This window comes from Chlamydotis macqueenii, chromosome 6 (genome assembly GCF_036417535.1).
Source record: "Chlamydotis macqueenii isolate bChlMac1 chromosome 6, bChlMac1.mat, whole genome shotgun sequence".
NCBI classification, from domain to species: domain Eukaryota; kingdom Metazoa; phylum Chordata; class Aves; order Otidiformes; family Otididae; genus Chlamydotis; species Chlamydotis macqueenii.
In genome coordinates, this window is record NC_141561.1 from 42,400,999 (window position 1) to 42,424,518 (window position 23,520).

The 23,520-nt window shown below is 40.5% G+C and overlaps 1 protein-coding gene across 10 annotated transcripts in view; it reads right to left on the minus strand.

Moving 5' to 3' along the window:
• Nucleotides 1–23,520, minus strand: part of USP40 (ubiquitin specific peptidase 40) — a 44,899-nt gene that overhangs the window by 13,988 nt on the left and 7,391 nt on the right. For all 10 annotated transcript variants that reach the window (XR_015258874.1, XM_086750438.1, XM_086750435.1 and 7 more), the window contains 19 exons: nucleotides 20,140–20,283; nucleotides 19,040–19,168; nucleotides 18,430–18,531; nucleotides 18,002–18,109; nucleotides 15,912–16,233; nucleotides 15,333–15,414; nucleotides 14,086–14,257; nucleotides 13,181–13,265; nucleotides 11,969–12,039; nucleotides 10,520–10,839; nucleotides 9,443–9,569; nucleotides 8,621–8,678; nucleotides 7,912–7,965; nucleotides 6,353–6,441; nucleotides 5,619–5,705; nucleotides 4,821–4,857; nucleotides 3,178–3,242; nucleotides 2,538–2,612; nucleotides 639–765 (listed from right to left, as the gene is read on the minus strand). Coding sequence is in view for 9 of the 10 variants with exons in the window: in XM_086750438.1 (XP_086606564.1) it covers nucleotides 639–765; nucleotides 2,538–2,612; nucleotides 3,178–3,242; nucleotides 4,821–4,857; nucleotides 5,619–5,705; nucleotides 6,353–6,441; nucleotides 7,912–7,965; nucleotides 8,621–8,678; nucleotides 9,443–9,569; nucleotides 10,520–10,839; nucleotides 11,969–12,039; nucleotides 13,181–13,265; nucleotides 14,086–14,257; nucleotides 15,333–15,414; nucleotides 15,912–16,233; nucleotides 18,002–18,109; nucleotides 18,430–18,531; nucleotides 19,040–19,168; nucleotides 20,140–20,283 (2,254 nt within the window). In the remaining variant the exon portion in view is untranslated. The remainder of the gene's footprint in view (nucleotides 1–638; nucleotides 766–2,537; nucleotides 2,613–3,177; nucleotides 3,243–4,820; nucleotides 4,858–5,618; nucleotides 5,706–6,352; nucleotides 6,442–7,911; nucleotides 7,966–8,620; nucleotides 8,679–9,442; nucleotides 9,570–10,519; nucleotides 10,840–11,968; nucleotides 12,040–13,180; nucleotides 13,266–14,085; nucleotides 14,258–15,332; nucleotides 15,415–15,911; nucleotides 16,234–18,001; nucleotides 18,110–18,429; nucleotides 18,532–19,039; nucleotides 19,169–20,139; nucleotides 20,284–23,520) is intronic.

Sequence of the window (23,520 nt, forward strand, 5' to 3'; positions counted from 1 at the left end):
TAAAAAGGAAAATCAGTTTGTTTCCCATTCTCCAATTTGCAGTTGCCCCCACTTCACTGTCTTCTTCCTTCTCAACCCTCACTTGACTTTCCTACTCTAGCTGGTTTTTTACTTGGATTTCACCTTCAGAAGAACAAACACAGGTTAAAATACTGTATGCAATGTCTTTTATTCTATGTAAGATTTACTTATCACTCCTTTTACAGCTTCTCAAAAAGCAACATAGCCCAAAGTGAATTAAATGTGCTATTAGGAGCCTGGCATTTGAAGCCAATCACCTGTATACTCACTGAGTAGAAGCTTTACAAGACTGCCAATGCCTTCTGGGAAAAAGCCATTTTACTTACTGACAAGTAAAGAGCCCTTGCTTCAAAATTTAGTGCAGGTCTTACCCTCAGCCAAATATAGCTAAAGAACATCAGAACAGTACCATTCAGAATTCATGGCCTTGTAAAAAATTGCATCTGTCTTCTAAGTGTATCCTTTCACTGTAAACTGGCTGAAACTTGCACAGTCACTCATAGGTTTCTTAAGGATTTTAAGGCTTTGGATTAAAATTTTGCTTTTGACTCCAAGCCCAGAAGAAAATAGCTGACAATCAGGCCATATGATTCCTTTCAAAAACAGACCAAGCTCACCTCCTGCAGGATACATCTGCAAAGCATTCATCTTGCAGGTCATCCCATGCACTTGGTCTTGTGCATTCTCTCCATGTTCCTTACGACTTGAAGACCTGAACCACCAGATGGGTATTTTGAGGAAACCCTGAAAAATGAACAGAAAGTACCAAGTAGCTCATGTGTTCCAGTGTGGACAATGAAAAATTTTACCTTCATCTCAGAAAGAAAAGACTTGTTCAAGTATGAGCTTTTGCACAAAAGCACAATCTATGTGAAAACACAAGTTCAGAGGAAAGGGGTTGATGGAAATGGAGACAGGCATACCCCAGCTGTCAGACCAGAGCAGGACAGTGGCTAGTCCTATAAGGTGCCTACAGGAATAATCACTATCGGTGGTCTCCCATAACTCCCCTACAATCATCCCTAGAAGATACGACTTGGCAATCTGCAAAAGTCCAAGTTTGTCCTAGGACCTAACTGATGTTATTTCTGAAGATATTAACTTGCAAAGAATCCTCCACCAGGCTCCTCACGTCGTGCTGGCACCGCAGCCCCAAGGATGCCAAGCCTCCTCCTCCTCCTCTCTTCCTTGAGGCTCAGTGCAGAAGAGATGGCACATTTCCACGCTCCTGGGACAGGGCTGGAGAAGGGACCACGCAACACCTGGCTATCGGCAATTCTTTTAGAGAGTGCTCGGAGACCTTGCACAGGGCAGCTGCGCCTGCGGGACGTCTGGATGCTTTGCTCCCTCTCAACAACTGTCGGACATGGCGGACTGTGCCACGTGCAGGGAGCCGGCTGGCGGGGTGAGGGGGTCACTGAGGATCCTCGACCCTCCTGGAACACTGTTGTCACCATCTCATCCAGGACACCTCAAGCATGGGATGAGGAGGGGGCTGGAGCCCAGGGCACACAAGGGGAGGTGGAGAGCAGACTCTGGCTGAAGATGAAGCCATACCCTCCACAGCAGTGCACAAAGAGCAGCAGCAGATCGAGCAAAGTTTGAGAGACAGCTGTTCCTCTGGAGGTGCAGAAGACCACAGGTCTGCCAGGAAGAAGTGCTGGCCTTCAGCATTAAGGTCCCTTCTACCTGCTTCATTAAGAGTTCTTTTCAAGAGTGTTTATTGCCTATTTAAAAAAAACCAAAACAATAAACCAAGAAAAAGAACAGTAAAGATGCTTTCCTCCTCTCTTATTTGGTACTCAGGCACGAGAGCAGGTGGAGGAAACTGCCTCTGGTCATGAGGGTGCTGAGACACTGGAGCAGGTTGCTCGGAGGAGTTGTGGATGCCCCATCCCTGCGAGAGTTCAAGGTCAGGTTGGACAGGGCTCTGAGCAACCTGATCTAGCGAAAGACTGGACCTAGGTGATCTTTAAAGGTCCCTACCAACCCCAACCATCCTATGATGTTGCCTGAGGTTTGTTAGCAAAAACTCCTTCCATTTGAATAACCATTGCTGACAAGAGGGTCTCCCAGCAGGGCCCTCCATTTTCAAACACCATCCTCACCACAAATCTGAAAGGAAGGCAGGCCCTTACGTTCCTCTATTTTGACCATTTTGGGAGGAAGCAGTAGTAGAAGAGTTGTGCCTTCGCAGGAACCCTGCCTGCCAGAAACACCAATTTCCTCCAGATCTGTCAACCTTAACACGCTTCTAGGCAAAGACCCTGCAGTGGGAAAGCCTTTTACTACAGGAGTTGGAAGAAGAATGCGTTTAGACAGACGAAGGATACTGTAACTGTTGATTGAAATGTAAAAAGCTGCAAAACTACAAAAAGCATTATTCATTATGGCTGACTGCAATTTTTCAACTGAACTATTTTTAAAATAAGCAAGAGAAGAGAAAGAAGCGACTGTCATGCTCAAGTCTCCAGACACTGTCAACTGACTGAAGCACACAATCTCGCTCCTCTTACCTTTGGTAGAAGCTTTCCCTCAGTCAGAACCAAAGTATCTCCTCTGCAAACATTAAGTTCCTTCAGAGTGGCATCCTGCAGGAAGAGAAAGCACAGCACACTTGTAACTCTACATGTTCTTGTGCTTTGTTTCCTAAAGTCTATGGTGGTGGGTTTTGAAGCCGTGCATGCCAAAGGTCCAAGGTGTTTTGCTTTTCCACTGAAGAGCACAGAAATATTCACCGAACATCCACCGCTTGGAGACAGCTTGGCAGCGGCACACAAGTATTGCACCTACAGGAGCCTGCTCTGCAGGAGCCCTTCCAGAGCATCCTGGTGAGCGGTGATTTCCTCTGCACCTCCGCATCTCACCCACCAACACCTCACCCTTCCTTGCAGATGCATCATTAAACGTGGCAAGCCTAGACTTCAAAAAGAACTATGTGCATACGACTTAATCATAAGAGCTGCACAAGATTTACATTTTAGCCGTACGTATCCCAACGCTGTCTTCATAAGGCCTTGAGAAAATAAGACAGGGTGCGTACTAACATAGCATACAAAACCACCACACGCTTGCTTTAATGCAGCTCTCTTCTCTACAGAAAGATGGGGTAAACAAACTACTGCATAATTCATGTCAAAAATAGGATCCTCTTACCTCTTGACTCAATGCTTCCCCTGCTTCATAGCACCAGTCAATCCTTCTCAAATGCCAGCTGTCACCTACCAAAAACCATACATATGGAAAACTAATTAGCCAACAGTATTGTTTCAAAAACATTACAAAACTCTTAGTAACTGTTAAGGGTTCTCTTGCCTGTTTTTTTAAACACAACTCTGACAAATTCAATAAAGCACCATCCTCATGTCCTTCCCCAGACCCTAGAAGCACTTTGCTGTTTGTAAGTGGTCTTCTCTTATTTGTATAAATGTCTCTTCCTCACCTATCTAATTAATTTCCCTAGTTTAAGAGGAAGTGAAGGAATTCCCATGTCAATTTACCATTTGAATCAACATCAGGCTTGTTAGAATGAAAACTATAAGGAAAAATCCAACTTCCCCTCCCCAACTGTCTACCAGGAGACCTCATGCTAGAGGAAAAAAAAAAGATGGTGCAGTCCAGAATCTGCAATACTTTAGATATAGCACCTATATGAACAAATACAACTGAACTTTTAAATTCGACCAAAATACTGATAAAATTCACTTTATTCTTTGCAAGGTATAGAATTTGACTTGCATAACTGAAAACAAACCAAATTCAGAAAGAACCTCAGCAATAAATTCTGTACAGGGGAAAAAAAAAAACCAAAACAAAACCTTGCAGTCTTTTTAAACAAGAATATAAAAATCCACTGAAGCCTGACATCTCTTTGAATGAGAGCAGTTAGATCATGAATCTCTTCACAAGGCCAAATTCAATGTTTCAAAAACTATAACATAAAATAAAGCAATAAAAGCAGAACCATCGTTTCTTGGCAGTAAACCTACACTGCAGGGAAATAAAAAAGGTTAAGCTTATTTCAAGACATTGCTAACCACTTCAACTCATACATACAGGTACACAAGAGCACAATATTTAATCTTCATTTGGGCTCTTCAATGTATATTCTGACAGTAATGTGCTTCAGGTGAACTTTTATGGGTTTCGGAGCGTGGCTGAATTTGCAGCCATCACTCCATTGTAACACAGATTCAGTATTAAATTAATATTTACAACAAAAAGTGGAAAACAATGCCATTCCAAGGCTCTTCTCCTTCCTCCCCATCAGCATCAACAGAAGGAGATGTTCGGTCAGGAAATTCATGTGTCACACTAGTGCTGTCTATATCTCTTCCTTAATCCTCACGTAAAAGCTTAGTCACAACCAATTGCTACCACTCAGACTCCCAAAAAGGCCAAACTGTGATCTCATTTTGAATAACTTATTTTTGCAAAGCGACCAAAAATGATTTTTTTTTACAGTTTTGCCTCATGCATTGGCTCCAGCAATGAAAGCAAATCTCGTCAAAACAACCAAGCACCTTCACCTGCGTCCAAGCAAATAGTCTAAGATCCAGGGATTTTGCCACATTTTGACTGAATAGAAAGCTTGAAACTGATTTTTAACAGCAAGTGCACAGCCAGCTTCTATCAGAGCAAGACTGCAAGTTTATAATTATTTCCTCTCCCCTCCTCACTTTAAAAAGACACATAAAACATTGTAACTTACAACTCTGAAGTTTTAGGGTAGCAAGAGTTGGCTTAGAAATGCGGAAATCCCTTTAAAAATAATTAAATAACAATATAATACAACTAACCTGATAATCCACATTTTTCCAGCATTAAATTTAGACACTGAAAAAAAGAAACACACAGTGAGACTTGACTCAATACACAGACTGGGAAAGTTTTCAGCAAATCTACGCCATAATTTTCTACCACAAAAACCGAGTGACTCCTCGTCAATTCCCAAAACCAATATAATCCCACAGACACGGTGAATTTGAGCTATACATTAAACCCTTCAAGTATCAGATTGCTTTCAGGCAAGAAATTTACTATATCAGGTGAGTCAGCTTTTACAAACTGTTAGAAAACAAACAAACAATGTGTGCTGTCAGTTTGTTGCTTTACTTGAACAAATTCCATCCCAGGGTTTGCAAATGCATCTTTCAGAAATGCAAACTCAACCCTTTCCAGGCACTCTGTGCCAGAAGTCTGGATGGCAGAGAATCGCTTCCTCTGCTCTGTGCACAATTCCTCCTGACTCCTCTCAGTTCAATTCTGTGCATTCAGCTTGATAACGACAAGAGAACCGTGGCAGGCTCTGCTGTGATTGCGTATCATGCTGAGGACTGCTGTATAGAAAAGGAGAGGCTAGCCAGGCATGAAGCTGTCAGATTACACTCGTGTTTGGGAAAAAGCAAGGATCTCTCTTTACTACTTGGTGAAAGATCAAGGCATTCCTCCTCACTGGCCTTTTGGAGTTTAAATACGTCCTTTGTCTCGGTGTCTCCTGGTGATCTGAAGGGACACACGGGTATAAGGCAAAGCCCTCCAGGAGCAGCAGACCTGACCCAGGCAGGGCAAAAGCTTTTAAAAGCAAACCCACTCACTTCTTTGACAGAGGCAGTCTCTTCCACAACTATCTCCATCTCAGGGCTTGCATTTAGGTCACTCTCAACAATAAAATACAGGAAGAGCTGAAAAAGCAAGTATAAGCTATCAGAATACATATTTAAGTATGGAAATGCTGTGAAATAACAGTCCCTGATGCACGCATCTACCAGCTATCACAAGTCTACCATCAGTCAAACAGTACTGAAACCACCTGGGGCTAAAGCAAACAGTCTGAGCAGGACAAACAGAGGAGCAGCCTTGAGCAGATCTTCATTAACCAGCTGTACACAGTTAGCCTGCTGCAAACAAGGCATAAAACCAGCTAGCACTCTGATCTTTAGAAATACACAACTATTTTTTATCTTCCCTATTTACAACTTCTAGATATCAAGAGCAATATTTCCCCTCTCTTACTTTATGCTCTTTACAAAAGTATACACACATCAGAGCACAGAAGTCGGACAACCCCAAAGAGATGAATAACAAGTGATTTACCATGAGTCAAATGAGCTAAATTAATTGGTCACGTATATGCTCTTGGCCTTTGTCAACTGAGATAAACGGTGTGAGCCCTCATGCAGGTACAGATAATGCTAAGTGTCACTAAGCATTTTTTCCATATTGTTTATAACCATTACAGGAATAAAAAGAGGACTACATGAGACACTGGGAAATGTAAACAAAGCATAAAGGCAGCAGCAGATTCTCTTCAGTCACAGCACTACTATACCTGAGTGGAAGTTGGAGCTTTCCCACGACACAGCCCTAGCAAGCTTCCCATTTTCAGCTCCGCTTCCTTGACAGTGTAATCCTCAGGCACTTCAGGAAGGACAAAAACATGGAGAACATCATAAGCTGCTGCTTCCTGAAAACATCCTTTCTATTATGCTGTTCTTTAAAGTAAGACAAAAATGTTCAGTGACATTCAGAGAACTTCATTTCCACAGTGGTTACATCAGATGCGTTAGCCTCCTATGATGAGAGTAAAGCAACATTTTTATAAAGGTTCCTCCTCACCACCCCATGTGTATGGGGAAACAGAAGAAATCAGGTTGGGCAAAGGTAGGTTATCTGGTACAAACTCCTGCTCAAAGGAGAACCAATTCTGAAGTCAGAGCAGTTCACACTGTTTTTTTTTCCAGTCAAGCTCTGAATATCTCCAGGAATGGGTATCTCCCTCTCTTTCCCCTCTACCATATCCAGCTGGAATTTCCCTTGCTGAAACTTGTGTCCGCCGCCTCTGATCCTCTCCATGTGCACCTCTGAGAAGAATCTGGCTCTGCCTTCTCTACAGGTCCATGTTACAAGATTAAAGATGGCCATTACCTCCCCACCAAGACTTCCTCTTCAGGCTGGAAACACCCAGCTTCCCTCCTACCTCATATGTTCCAGCTCCCAGACCATCCTAGCTGCTCTCCAGCCTCTCTGGACTGGCTCTAGTGTGAAAGGGCTTCCTTCTCATGCTGGGGACCCCCCAAAATGGACACAATACTCCAGACGTTGTCTGACAAGTGCTGAATGGAAGGGAATTAACTTCTCCTTGGCTTCCTGGCTGTGTTTTACTAATGCAATGTACTAGCAAAACAGCAGAGACACAGAAAATGTTTCCAGCAAGCACAAAGCTAAACCACTCAGTTTCTCACCACTGCGTTAACAGCAAAAGCAAAGCTGTGGGTCTTCTGCCGAACACTGGCCATCAGGAGCACAGTTACACAGTGACAGGTGGTAGCACACACTCATCTAAATCAAAGAGCAGGCTATGGCATGAACACGTTCCTCCACTCTTGTGGAAGCAGGAATCCACAAGTTATTCAGTGTGCTTCATTCACCAGACACATGCTGCCTTCTCATAGCACACAGGAACCTAACAGTGCTTTCTTCATCACCACAGGACTCGAGTTTGCCACTCAAGCTGTTCTGAAATCCAACCTCGCACATCAATGCTCTAACAAACACATATAGTCCATTTTGATTCAGTAAACAGGTTAGAAAGACATGGAACAATGACCGTTTCCTGAAACATCTAGAAAGTTGCTCTGTGATGTATTAAATGTGATTGTAAACAGATTATTTAGAGACTTCTCAACCAAACATTTAAATTTAACCTCTAGCTTTGTACTGGTATTGTTAACAAACAGTAAAACCGGAAAAACCCCACAAAACTGCTTCAGTTAAGCCTGGAAATTAGTGAAGTTACATGTGTGTACTTCCTCCAGGAAATGACAAAAGGAAGCTTAAGGTCCCCTAACTGAACTGCCTACAGAACAATGGTTAAATAAACAAACTTACCTGGAGAAAGAAGTTTCCCATTTTTGCCAACAGGTCTAAGACAGCTGTCATTTGCTGTACCAAAAAGGGCAGGAAAGAGAGATAGCCGTACTAAGTAATTCAGATAAGAAGGAATTTGGCTCAGAAGTTTAGACAGATAACATTTAAGATTAATGGAAACAACAGGGTTCTCTTAGAAGCCTCCCTCTGGAGGTACTACATCAAAAGTACAATTGGAGAGAGAGATTCCTAGTGACTTTATGAACAGTCTTAGCTTTTACCCTTTAGTGAAAGATTACTTTCTCTCTGAAGTCACAATCAGTAAAATACTCTAAAACTGACCAAGTGCTTCAACAGGTAAAGGCATCAACAAAAGCTTTAAAGAAAGAAAACTGGAGTGTCTTAAAGAAAGGAAAAGGTAAAAAAAGCAATCTTCAATTCTTAGTGTAATACTTTAGTAAGATGACACAATTATTCCTACTCAAACAGCTTCTGAAAAATAAGACCTTCATAAAATGTACTTTAATCGTGAGTTACAATGATTTTTTTTTAAGTTAGGAAAAATAATAACTTTTATTCAAAATCAGTCCTTTGCACCCTCTTTATTCCCTAAGAAACTCCGAACAGCAATGGATTTTCTGTTTTGAATAGACTGATGCAAAAAGTAGGAAGCCAGCCATTAAATTCTAACATTATCGCATATCTCAAGGTAGGGCAGCTGAACGCTTACCTAATTCCTCCTCTAGCCGAAGCTCTCGTATCGCTTTCATTTTGATATCTGACATCACCTAAAAGAAAGCAATATTAACACCTCGAATACCGAAGGCAAATAACACATCTGCTCTTCAAATGCCAGTCCACAAAAGGCAACTTCCACTTGAAATGCATCCTAGTTATGTTCTTATTCCTGTTAACACTATACTCAGCTGAGAAAACATTTCTTTAACCTTATCATACCAAACATACACAATAAATACATAAATGTACTGCTATCATAACACATTTGTGGAAATTTTCCTTAAAAACAATATTCCAAAGAAAAGAAAGAGGTATTTAATTTTTTGATTTACCAAAAGACTAATATTTCACAAACAGTAATTTTGTGAGCAAAACTAAGTAGTACTTCCTATTTCTTGTAACAGAAATAATTTAAAAGGCAGAAAAGGTACGAGAGAAGCCCATCCCTTGGGGAAAACCAGCATTTCTTCCTATCCTACATTGAAAGCAAGAAATAATATGCTCCTCCTCTTTTAGCTTTTGTTTGCTGACGTAGCCTCACCAAATACACATTTACAGGATGATCCAAAAAGAAAATTGTTTCACACTAAAACACATCAATGTAGACTGCACTGGTTTAAGTTAGCAGCATGATAGTCTAAATACACAGCAGCCAAAGTATTCAGGTAACAGTAACTCTGACTTGCAAGCTACTTTCATCACAGAAAAACTTCAGCCCTGAGGCTAAATTGACTCCTCACTAATCCCAAGTACACTGGTCAAGCTCTTTGGGGAAACAGCCTGCGTTACACCCCTGAACAATCAGACTCCTTACTGTTTCAATAGTGGCAGTAATTTTAACGTGCTTCTCTTCGTCTTCGGTTCCACAGACGTTTTTAACTTGAAGCCAGCTGATGTCATATGTAAAAGCAGTCAAATTGCCACTTGACACATTCACAAAGCTGTAAAAGTGAGTAGAGCGAAGATGGTCAAAGACAGGAAAAGTACACCTTGTCTGGGCTAGATCACCACATACCTAAGCTCTCAAATTAACCCTAAATTTAACCCTAGGTCATTAATAGCGATGGCACGTCACAGAGTAAGAGCCATACGCCTCAGGCAGCATCCAGGCACCTCTGGGCTGGGTACTGAGTAAACCAGTAAAAACTATGTTTTGGTAACTGTCTTTCAATGGGACTTAAGCTTCTGAAGGTACTTCAGAGATTAATTCAATTTCTGAGGCTGGATTTAAGGCTTCTGCAAAAAAATATGGTAAAGCATACCTAGTCACAACTGAAATTTGAGATTGTCTCTGCCTCTGCTACTGTAGATAACCACAGAAACAGTTCTTGGTGAAGAATCCTCTCACTGCTTGATTTTATCTCAATGTTTCAGTACTGTTTCAACTAGAAAATCAGAATTCACGTAACAAGCACATCTACATGTCTCTGAAAACAGGAACCTAACCTCAAGGCTATACTCTGGGAACTGAAATGAGACCAGAAATTTGCCCCTGGCAACTTCAGATTCAAGTGAGAGATTCAGTAGAGCTGCATACTCTTCTGATACTGCTCTGTTCTCTCACTCCAAGTCTCATGGAGAACCACACAACTCAAACCTCAGAAATTCAGATTATAACAAAGACGTGCACACTGGGCACAAGTTTTCTCACTAGGTTTTTCCCTTTCCAAGTGAAAGTCAAAGGATGTGATGGCATCTGCATTTCAAGAGCAAGGAAATATCTAGTAGTGGATAAGTACTGATCCCCAAAACCTCATATTATGTTATCTTGAATTAAAAAGCTCGAAGTGACAATTAGTTAAAAAAAATATATAGCTAGCATAATTTTAACTACACAGATTTTGCCAAAATTGTTTTTTTGTTGAATTATACTTGTAATCAAAACAGTTACCTCTGGTCATGGCTGTCTAAGACTAGTACTGAGCATCCATCTGTCAGACCAACCGTTTTGACTGTTTCCTTCATATCTTCTTCAAGAAAAACTTCCCAGTTCTTGGCTTCTTTATCTGGTCCTGAGCCGTTCTTCAAGATGATTCCTCCTGAGGGCGCTAAGGCTCTGCGCAGGTCACCTAGTTTTGTGCTGCATGAAAAGACGTGCTGCGATTCAGTGAAATGCTGACCCTTCCCTCCTTCATTATACTCCACTAAACGAAGAACGTTTACGACCACAGGTTCATGATCAGGGCCCGTCATCACCTTTGTACCACCAACCTGAAGTAAAGAATGCAAAATTTATGCAGATGTGATCAATAAAATACAAAAAAGACTGGATAGTAATAAATGACAACAATAAAATTGAGACAAAAAGATGGATCCTCTCCCCTCATTAGAAATAAATCACCTTTGATAAAATGCCTACTGATCAGTCAACCAGAGTAACTCAAAAATGTTGAGAAGAGAAAGCATAATGCTACGGCATGTTCCAAGTCTGCATGTATAGAAATATATCGGCAACAGCAGCAGGGAAATCAGTGGACACTTGGCCTGCATGAGATTAATATCCTGAGGGGCTAAATTCCTATATTAAAGAACTACCCAAAAGTGTGACTGAAACAGATCAAAATTTTAAAATCTAGCCTTTCTGATATGCAATCTTGGCAAAGAATATATTTCCGTGCTGAAGATAATCTAATCACACAGGAAGCTGGAGCAGTGAAGACCACGCCAAAAACACAACCAAGACAACGACGACTCTATTACTAGATGTTTTCTTTTGTGTTTGGTTTAGGGGTTTTTTGATAAATCAGAAAGAAAACATATACTTCTGTAACAAAAATCTTTTAGAAGATTACAAAGATGCAATAAAATGCTGTGTTGCATAACCCCTGAGGGAAGTATTTGAAAGTTAAGCAGAAGCCTTAATATTAAAAGGAAGATGCAACACTAGAAAAGGAGCAGAGTATTTCAGGGAGACCATACACAGAAGTAGTCATTGATAGGTCTAATTTTGTATGTAGAATAACTCACCATGGGACGTAAGTTTTTGTTATCCCATTACTATCAACTGATCTCCTTCCAAGAGGCACCAGGTGTTTTCAGAATATACTCCAATGTCACTGGCGCTGGGTATCTATAGGCACCTATCAATCTGACCATATCACACTCTACATAGTATAATTCTATTCATAATTTTATCAAGCAGCACATTGTACATCACACAAGGTATACTGACAAGTTGTAAAACCAAAGTATCCTAGATGGGGCTGAAGTGGTGTCCCCAAAGCCAACACTGGTATGTCAGCAGCACATCTGCTGAACAGATCAACATTTCCAAAAACCTGTCTGAAGACTGCATCTTAACTATTTAGAATGACAAGGAGAGGGTATTTGGCTCTTTTACCTCCTTCCCGTTCCACACAAAGATGTCTGCTCCATCAGCCAGCCCAATGCCATCCAGTGTCAGCTCATCTCCTAAAAAAGGAGCAAATGATCAGGTTCTTTCCCCCGGCAAAAGAGACAAGCAGGGTCAGCTGGTAAATTGAAATATGCTGGCACACTCTACTCTGGCTCAGGCGTATCTTTACAAAAGTAGTTGGATGGTCAGCATTTAGGGTGGGTAATTAGGGTTTACTCATGTAGCAAGAGCAACGCAAGTGGGTACACACCCCTACAGCACTCTCTGTGAGTAAAACGGGCTGCAGCACGAAGGCTTCGATTCAATTTCCCTTGCTAATCGAGGCCCATGTTAGCACTTGGCAAAGCTGCTTGGTCAGGACTATCTACATGAGATTTAACAGTGAATCAATAGTTTTAAAATAGAAAGGTTGGATTTAATAAACGAGTTAGTTACGGTATATTCCAAGCCCATTCTTTGCAATACTAATACCCATGCTGTAGTTTCTTTTACCTTCATCTCGTAAGTCAGATTCAGATTTTTTAATAGTCATTGTCATTTAAAGCACTATACTAGCATCTGAAGGAATATTTACAGCACCTATGAGTGCCTCTGTATTTTGATGTCAATATCACAGAAAGTTGGGTTTTGTTCTGGTAGAACCCTGATCTTGTGAAACAGACCACAAAGACTAGAAAATTTTAAAATGGCTGAAGAGGCTTTTGAAGACTAACACCTAAAATTGCACATAACAATGCAAAGCTGCAGACAGAACTCATGATTTTAAAATATTAATGTACTCTTCATAAATTACTGTACTCTTGTTAGATCAGATTTAAGATTAAGACCTAACCTTTGATGCCTCCTTGCCTCCTCTCTTCTATCACCTTCTCTACCTACTAAATACTATGAAAACAAACATTCATAAGCAAATCAAAGTCAAAATACAGACCAATAGACTTTTGTCAACAAGTGTGTTTAACCTGCATAAGATCTGAAGTCTTACTGCCCTTCACAACAAAGATTATATATAAAGGTCTCAAAAACCTTCATTTCACTAATAAGAGTGTCCTAAATAACTTAACAGTGGACTTGCATGCAAGTTTGAAGAGTGTTCAGTAATACACTTCTCCAAGACGTTTTGCATATGAAATCCTCGATGTCTGCAGTAAACACAGCATCTAAATAACATGGAAGCCTTGTATGTAGTACTCTTACCATCAAGTATCTGGTAAAGATGCAGTCCTGCTGGTAACGGCTTGGCAATACTGAGAATCATATCTCCTTCCCAGGATTTGAACATCTAATTGGAATAATAAAAACCAAAAATTACATAAGACATCAGCAAGCAATAACTGACATCACTCAAAATCACAACTTTGCAGAAAGCTGTGAGAGCCTGGATACCAGGCTCACTTGGACACTTAGCGAGTCACAGCTATTTACTTCGACAAACCTAGTAACACAGAAAACAGTCAAGCATTTCGGACTCGGCCTTTCAGACTAGTCACCGGACAGACGAAAATAAAATTTCAACTGGACAGTAACCAAAGGTTGTGAGGTACAGGAAAAGCAATGTTTCCTGACACTAAGCCAGCGATTTAGAAATCTATGAAAAAGCATCTACAAATTGTCATATTCCTTTAACATAGTACAGAATAAATGCAAAGATACCACATTCAATAGTTAAGCTAAATATTTCCTTTACCTAATTTTCATTTTTCTTAAACTACTCTGATTATTTCCTTTTAAGGCCAGCTAGCTTCTTGAAAGTACAAAGACAAATCTGTCGCAAACTGAAACGTTACGAATAAGCCTGGAGTTTTGCTAAGTGTCTATCCATATCCATACACATGCTGCCTAAATGTAAATATTTAGCTTATTAGAGCTTAAAAATCTGCATAATTAAAATTTCATCAATTTCATGTCTTCCTCAACACTTCGAGAAAAGACCTCAAATCAATGTTTCCTTCCATGTAAACCCATATAGTTTTTAGCCTCCTAAAATAACATTTACTGTTGAAAATTTCTCACCGAGATAAAAACTGTGGCATAAATACACATGTAAATGTTGCAGCTCAAGTAAACACGAAGTGTTTCAGGTCTTTTAATATAGCAAATACCTGGAATATTGATTGTCGAAGGTCTCCTAGCGTTTTTCTTCTATCAACAGTCAAATCCACAACACTCTCTTTCCAAGTAAGTGAAGGATGCAAAGCCCCATTGTGAAATTTATAACACGAGCTCAAGTGGAGATGTACATCAATGCCATTGCTCGCTGAGTCACATTCCGCTCTTTGAAAGAGTAACACAATAAGAAACCAGTGAATTTAACACCAACAAACGGCTAGGTTATTTCAGAGATGCTTCTCCACAGTTCTCCGGGAACCCAAAGCCTCACGACTAAGTTCACTGTCACATTCCCCACTCCAGCAAGGGGTAAGCAAAGAGGTGTCCCAAGCGGACAGCGATTTATACGTCACACAATATAGAGCTAGCGTACACATCCTCCACATAAGCACTATGACAGCACGTTTCTACACCTTGCTTCTACCTTTCTGACAAAGAAACACAAAAGAACGACAAACTTTATAAATAAAGGATGAAAAACTTTATCTTTAGGGATTTGGAGATGGAATTTTTTTTTTAGGCTGCATTCCAGATCAGTACTCTGTTGAAATGCGGAGACAGAAAAACTGGATGGAAACTGAGTCAAGGCAGACACAGCCATGCCTTCCTCCTTTATACCCTGCATCCAGTCCTAGTAGTTAAACACAACCGCAAATACACCATTTAAAAAATAAAGGAGTGAAATTTGCACAGTACAGAGATCTCACACAAGGCCTCTGTCTCTTGTGTGTACATTTTGATAGCTCAACTGCGATTCAGACGTACCACCAGTTCTGTGTGTTCCTCAACAGAAGGAAAAGTTGTGACTGACCGGAATACCACTAGCTCTTTCCTCCACATTTCTGGCCAAGGATACCACTTATCTCTTGTTTCACAGTAAAACAAGCCATTCCCGTTTCTCCCAATGGAGAACTCCCTCCACAAACATAAATAAGACAATGTATTCCATTCTCCTTCCAGAATTGCCCTGATTTTCACCAAAAAATTGGTACAATTTTAAACCGTATGTAAGTTGCCCTTGGAGTTCTGTAGAATGCCTAGTTACACCACTACCAGGGAGGCAGGGAACTAGTAGAAGACAGAATCTGGACATACAATTCATGTTCCTCGATGAACCTCTATGACATTGAGTCATTTTAGTATCCAGCTCTACTCAATGAGTTTACTTCATTTTACATCACTTTGGAGATCTACAGATTAAGAATGCTGTTTAAGAGATTGTACAGTTACATTAATATACCTCTTTTTTTGCAGCTCAGTATTAGCAGCATTCATTTCATTCAAAAGGTGTTCAGGAATCTGGTACCTTGGATTTCCTCGTGCTGCAACAAATAATATAGGCTAGTTTGGACTCAGCTGCTTAAAATGTGTTTTGGCAAACAAGAAAAGTTATCAGGATGAGACATTATAGTACGGTAATCGTTGAAAAGTCAGAGCAATAACACTGCATCCTTTCATAAGAGAAAATTAAACTGCAAGATGACACAAACAAGTGCTTTTACTTCTTCCCATCAGTCTTTCCCTAAGGGAAACTGACACGTGAATGCCGTTAGCAACAATTTATATTTATTTCAGTAGGAGATGTTCTCCTAGTATTTGTGAAGCGTACTAGAAAAAAGTTAGTGTCAGCTATAGCCAATTAACCGGTCACTGCCTCCTTGGAGGGAACCTCTTTATATCTTCAGTTAACCATTTTTTTTCCAAACAATTGCTAGAAAGAGAACTGGAAGGGACAGAAATGCCCAACAGCCTTTGCCCTCCAGAAGACAAACTGCCAATGAAGGAAGCCTCCAGAATTATCAAGATGAGCTTTGCATACCTTCAGGTGGTCTTTTTAACTGAGATTTTCGATAAAACAGCATGTAGGCACTCTCTTTACCCTGAAATTGTTTCTCAATATCCTTTTCCTTGATCGGCTGGACTTCTGAATCATTCAGATCAAACCAATGGCAACTAGCAGAACTGTCCCTTAGCCTTGTAGGTTTTTTTCCTGAATTCCAATGGACGTCATTGCTCTGAGGAGGACTTCGGAGATTTTGTCCTTGAGAATCTGACTTAAACAGGAACTTGTGAGTTTCCTTCAAACCAACCTTCTTTCCATCAGGACTGAAATGAAATATCTGAGGATGATCCTGCAAATACTAAAAGGAAAGCAAGATGAAGATGTCCAGTTTTAAATACAGTAGACTATTACGTACTTCACCCGATTCATCCTCAAATTGATACACAAACCCCATGCCTTCAAACAGTTTTATGATCCCTCCTCACATATTTCCTCAGTTTAGAGTGGAAAATATACTCTTCCTACCACCATTTTTCTGCCTCATCTTTTATATGCTGCTGTTGGCTTCGTTTCCTAAATAACTTCAAGACTCTTCAGGCAGGAAATTGCGAAAGCATTGGATTCAACACATATGAATCACTTAGAATTAAATCAGACTAACTTCTGAATTTCAAAGATTGCTTGAGACACTGGAGTCCTTTTAAAACACTTCTCAGAAGCACATACTCTCTGTCCCTGGAAAAGCAGCACTAGGCAATCAAAAAGCCTCTGCTTTATCAGACGCACAGAGGACTACTGCAACTAGTTTAGCCCTCTAACGCTGGTATTTTCCACTCCCTAGTCTCTGCAGAACTGCTCCTTTCTATACTTACCAGACAGGGTTCTTGAGCTCAATTCTGCTCTACTGAGTTGTACCTTACCCAAATTAATGCTGCCCATTGTGGCATCTCAAGAATTTATAACCTGTTTGTTCCATTTCGCCCAGTTTATCCACTCTGTACTCTACTTTTATTTTATCTGCATGCAGATACTTTAAACAAGCTTGGTGTTCAAATTACACAAAACAAAATCGTGGCTCTTGAGGGATGGGGTGGTGGAAACCAACCACCCTCCAATCTCCCCCCACCGCCGAACTATAAAAACCATCGAACTCCCTCAAAAAAATCCCGAAACAAACCCACAAAATCTGAATTTCAGTTTCAATCGTAATCAAAAGCTCACTTGATACTTCCAAAAGTGTAAAACAATTTACAGTTATTCCAATAGTAAGTATTGCACTGAGCAATGTGCTTTAGGTATAGATCTGGCATTTGTGAAAGGTCAGCTTTGTTAATATTCACAACAGCACTCAAACTTTGAAATGGTTACCACTGGGTTGCTCACAACTTGTTTCTATCACTTTACTGTCAAAGTCAGAAAAGCATCTGCCTCCCCAGAAGAGTCGCATTCAGATTTCACAACCACTTTTAAATAGTTATTGTGAAAACTGCATTGTTAGCTCTACTCAAAAAACAGTCAAACATTAATTTTCCATGTATCTGTAACAGAAATGCTAAAGTATTTTCCTTAAAGCATTAGAAAATACAGTAACCAACCAGAAAAACACAAGGTTTTACTGGAACTGTTAATTTTATGGACATGCCCTAATCAACCAAAAAGTGGCATACATTTTCAAAATCTCATTTCTGTTATGATCGTGAAGAGGTACCGCATTTCCTCTGGTGTCCCTGCCCACGGCAGAGCAGTTGGAAACAGATGATCTTTAAGGTCCCTTCCAACCCAAAACATTCTATGATTCATTAATTCTCATCAGTGTTTTTACATTCAAGTGGCAGTACTGTTGTTGTAGCTTCATCCACAGACACAAGGTTCAGGAGGTAAGGTTAATTCTTTTGTAGCCCAGCCACACAGATGGAAAATAAGATGTAAGCTTTCAGGCAGATAATCCCTTGAGAAATTTGTCTGTGTTCCCCAGTCTACTAATTTAGCTTACAAACCTCTGTTACACATGCTCTTGCTAGTCCAAGTGCCAGTATTTTCAATTACCATCCTACTGGCTATTCAATAGAAATATAAATGTAAACTTATCTTAACAGTAAAACCAAACAAACATACACACATATTACCTTTTGTAATCCTCCATATTGTTTTCGGTATTTCTTATTCCAGGGCACCCCTTTTTTCTTCAACAATTTCTGCCCTAATTGAGTCACAGGAATTTGTTTAGATTCTTCCTACAGAGAAATTAAAAACTAGGATAAGGAAGGATACACAAGTCAAGAGATCAACACAAAATTCTGAAGTGCTCAAATCATTCCTGTTTGTTAATAAGCCAACATCACCTTTTGCCACAGCTTTGGTAAGCAACTGAAGAAATACGGCATTTTCTGTATGAAGAGTATTAAAGTTAGGTTAAGTTACAAGTTTCATCTGCTTCACAGTCAATTCAGAAAAGTTCCATACACTTAAACTTATGCACTCTTGCAGATGTTAACCCCTTCTTCCAAGTTCCCTAGTATCAGAATCAAAGCAATAAACTCCTTACATGCCATACCTCTGATAATATCCCTTCCAACGTTGCCAACGGATTTTCTATTTCTTTCGCTTTTTCGGTATCTCTTAAAGTCTTATCGTCAATCCACCTATCCTCCTCCTCCTGTATAAGAAAAATAAGAGACTCACAAATACTGTTGTTTCACACACCACTAGCGGTTTTCGATTACAGTCTGCACTAACATTAGCATGCACAATTCAGTGTGAAGGAAGCTCTGGTAAGCTGCCTCTGCCACCCTCTACAGACTATATTTTCATATAGAATACCCATTATCACTTTTTTTAACTGAAAAGGAATTTGTGTTATTTACGAAGAGCCATCCAGAGTCATCCACTAAAATGACTGCGCTAGTCTTAAGCAAAGATATTAATTCATTTGGGAAAGAAAAAGTAAGCCAAATAACGCTAGATAGTTCAGCAGACTGGAAAGCTAAAATCTGCTACAAAATCCTGACAGAGATGGTCCACTGTGGAAGCCAGTAAGAGACCAAACATCTCATTAAAATAGTTGTTAGTTTGGATGCACATTTCATCCACTAGCTCTTGATACTCTTCTGAAAAATAAGACATATCAAGCAAGAAAGAAAAACCTTTAGGTTTTCCTTACTTACGTGTAACTGCCAGTTTCCTAATTCATCCACATCTCTGATATAAACATGATAGTGTCCTCCATAGCAGTCACCTTTATGTATAATAACAGAGAAGAGCTCATACATGTACTCTGAATCATCCATTTCAGTCTTTAAAAGAAGAACAATAATAACAACAATAATATATATCAGTAAGTCTTTCACATAAGGCCAGTTTTACACCATCACCACGGCTTCAGATGTTTCTCAGTGTGCATTTGCATGTGCAGATATTGAAATGGCTTTTCAGTGCTGGAGAACACAAGCATGGACTGACACAAACCACAGCCCAAGTCACAGGCTTATTAAGCAACTTTTAAAGCATGATTCTGAACAATACTGGAAATTAAAAATTAAAAAATTTAAATAATGGAATATTGATGCAAATAATAAAACAGCTCAACCTGTTTGTTCATAACCAGGCTTATTTTGTCTAAAAGACTAGAGAAAAAACAAGCAACACATTTATTATATACACAAACCAACTGAAAAAAAAAAAAAAAAAAAAAGACTTCCTCAAATGCAAACACTGAGAAATTTCCAAGCTTGCATTGCAACATTTCAATACGAAAAATATATTTTGCAATAACAGTGCCTCTAGCAAATATATTCTTTATATATTTTAAGGATCAAAAATTGTCATCAAGCAATTGTATAGCTCCATGTATAATCAAACTATATGAATGCAAAGAACAGATTCCTAAGACAAATGAAGTAACTACAGGCACATAAAACATACATAGTTAAATTCATACATGATGTTATCAGACGATGACAATACAAAACCGAATTTAATTTCAATTTCTAGGTGAGAAACTTCCTTTCAAGTGAATATAATCTTTTTAGGTCATTATTATACTCTTTCTCCTTTTATAGCTACAAGGTTTTTCCCACTCAGTTAGCAAGTGGTCTTTTGGAAACAAATTGGAAGTCGAAAAATTTGGAATTGGGGACAGAGGAGAATCCCGCAAAGTTTCTCAAATAACCTGCCCTGACAAATGCAAAACAGAAGATAACTTGTCCTTGAGATACCAGTTCTCTGCAGAGTATGCAGAAACTTTAACAAATATAACAGTACATACCTGCTCACAAAAAGGCCTCAGATTTATCTGGACAGGGAATGTATAGCAGCTTGTTTCCTTGTATCGTTCACACTTCTTAAAGTCAAAGTTAAATCTCAGGAGAGAAATGGTGAGAAAGGGTGGCAACTTGCGTAGTTTAGCAGACTGTAAAATGATTTTTTAAAGTTGTAAGCACACGGTTACACAGAATAGCGTTTCCACTTTGCTATGGTCAACTTTTTCTTTTCCAACAAAGCTTCGTTACAACCAGGCAGACATGACCAGTGTTTTCATTTTTAAAATGTATTCCCTAATTCTCAATTTCCCTACCAATTAGACATCCTAAAAGCAATCAAGATCTTTCCCCTCTGTTAAGCCCTACACCTTCCTTGAATGGTGATCATCAGTCCCATACTTCATCCTGCTATAGAAAACAGAGGACACTGCTGCAATTGTAGTCGGTAGTTTTATTTTCATATCCCGCAAGTTCTTTGTGAGAGGATTTTCTTGAATTTTATACTAAGAAACAATTGCTTCAAACCCTAGGGTCTGTGCTTACGCAGGAAGTCAGAGTATACAGCATCTTCCCAGCAGCTTTGCTCTTGGCCCCTGCCACCAACAGTCCCACACAGACCCTGGGAGCCCAGAGCAAAAAGCACAAACGCTCAACTGCTGCTGAACAGCAGGCACTGCAGAAGAGCAACACAGCTTTGGGGTAGCTTTGCCATACCCAGACGAACAGCGAGGCGCTCAACATCTGGCACAGGTGCTGTGAAGCCACCCAGGGGAAGGGAAAAAAAAAACAAAACCAAAAAAAAACCACTATAAATGAGGCTCAACCTACAAACATAGCCTATGTGCTTGCTTCTGCTCCAAGGGAAGGACATCAGCTGAGGCTGGGGCTTATTAATCTTCTGGTTATCTCCTCCAAGCACAGCATTTGTACTTCACCTGAAGTTTATTCCAATGATTGTTAAGGAGTTTTCCACTTCCACAAGTATAGGTCAGGACTCATGCAGGCACACGGGAAGTCTCTGCAATATAACCTAGGTTTGACAGGTGTCTATTGTCCAGAAAAAGAGATCACTCCCACATGCATTTTGCAGCCCGCTGCTGAGGGACTGTGGGGTTGCTTCCAAATGCAACAGAAATGGTCCGAAAAATGTCAGCAGAAAATAACACAGGGGCATTTTGCTTCAGATCTGCCAGGCTGCTCAAAGATGAGGGCCTGGACTAAGATCTGTGGGCTACAGTAAACGAGCACCACACTGTGCCAGAGCGGCATGGGGTAGGTGTATCCTGCAAGACCATACAGAACAACCAAGCAAGGGTTAAAGTCTCCCTCATTTATACAGAGGAGGGCCTTCAAGGCAGGAAAGCCAATGCATTTTAGTAAGGAAGAACATTAATCAAGATCAAACAATTTGGTGTGTGAGCACATTAGGAACTCTGGTGTGAAGCAAAACCAACCATCTTGTATCACCTCTGAATGCAAGTGTAGATTCAACAGATGCAACTCTGAGCCTTTCCGATGTTTCCACACAACTCTCCATTTGCAGAGCCACACCAGATAGCCTCTCAGGAACACACATATTGTTTAAGAAACTCCCTAAATTAGGTATTTCATTTGAGTCAATTGCAAAGACTACTGTGCAGAGCTTAGTGGCATAAAGGATTTTGCATGCTCTTCCAAGTTTAGAGTGATAATCAGACTGTACAACTAAAATCTGACAAGAGTTCTGGAACACAAGATTCTTCAACTATTACATTTTCTAGAGGCCAAGACAAAAAAGAGGTAAGAATAACACACAAAGACCCACAGCACACTGAAGGAACAGAGGAACGGAGCAGTAGGTGTGGGCCACCTTGCCTTTCAAACAGGCTAGGTGTGGGCAGGAGGTCACATTGTTAGGCAGCTGCCTACCTAATGTTGCCACCAAGCCTTGAGTGACCCAGCCTGCACCTCACTTGCTGCCAGTGCTGACTCTCACTATGGTCTGCTGAGATCACGCACATCATGCCTGCGAGGCCACAGGCAGCAGTCGTGCTCATACAACGACCCTCCTTCCTGCTACAGCCTTCTAGCGCAGCCCCTCTTCTCCTGGGGCTGTCCATGCACACCCTGGCGTCCCTCCCACTATGTGACTTCTTACACAAGTTCAGAGTTCCCACTGTCATCTTGCGTGGATGACCACATTTGAGATATAAGCAACTGTTATCTCGCCCTCCCTTGAACCCAGCAAAGTTTAACTCAAACAAGCCCTTATAATTAAACCATCTGAAGCACTAGCAAGTGTTCCTGAACTCCTGAGTCACTCATTAACTTCACCTGTCCTCAGCTTGCCTTTCAACCCACTCCTTTCCATGTTCAGGGTGATACAAGGTTTGGAGAGCCACCACAGCAGGCCAGAGAGCTTCGCTGTTTTGAAGAGGGCAGAGTATGTCAAAGGTAGAGTGCACTATCAGCCTATGTCTGCTTCCCCTTTACAAAAAAATACTGGGAATAGCAGAAAAAAGAGTAACTTTTTATTTAAAAATTACGACATGAAAGATTTGCACAGAAGAAAACCAAACACCACTTTTACCATTCTGGAAAAACGCAATTCAAAGATGTACAACTCCCATAAAGCTCTCGCTGGGCTGCCCTTCCCTGGCCCTGGCTAAGGGGACAGATAACAAGGCACATAAAAAGTCTTAAATTCAATGACTGTGTTAGGGAAACCAGTTCAAACTGTTATAAACCAACAAACAGGGATAAGCTGTCAGCACAAGGATGCTGCACACTGCCCTGGCACACGGACAGTAACCAGTGTTAACGGCCATGCCACCATCTAACGAAGCACTCAGGGTCACATACACAACTCCTCTGGAAGATACCAATGTTAACAAGTGTCAACCATGTCAACAAGTGTCACCGCATTTGACTTATTTAAAAAATAAGTATTTAAAAAAAAAAACCCAACCCCAACAGTTCTTACCCATTGCTGAGCACAGACCAAAGCAGTAAAACGTTAACAAGAAGATTATGACAAAGCAGGACAACTCAGACAAACCCATCACATCCTTCAAAAGCATCTTCAAGCCACAGCCTGAAGGAGAAGACTTTCACAGTCCATATTCTGACTGCAGGAACATGACTTTGAAGCTTTGCTCTGCCTGGATTTTTATCCTGCTCAGATGGAGGGAAACTCCTGGTGCCGCCCATGGTCAGAAACCACTGGCTTAGCACGCGGCAAGTGGTTGAAAAGCTCAGTAAGAGAGGACACAAAGTGGTAGCGGTTGCATGGATAAATTTTTACTCACCTGAAGACTCTAGCAAAACAGAACAACTGAAAACACCTACTAAAGTGTTAATTTATCACCGCAAGAACCTGTTCAGCATCAGGGAAACAATGCAATACC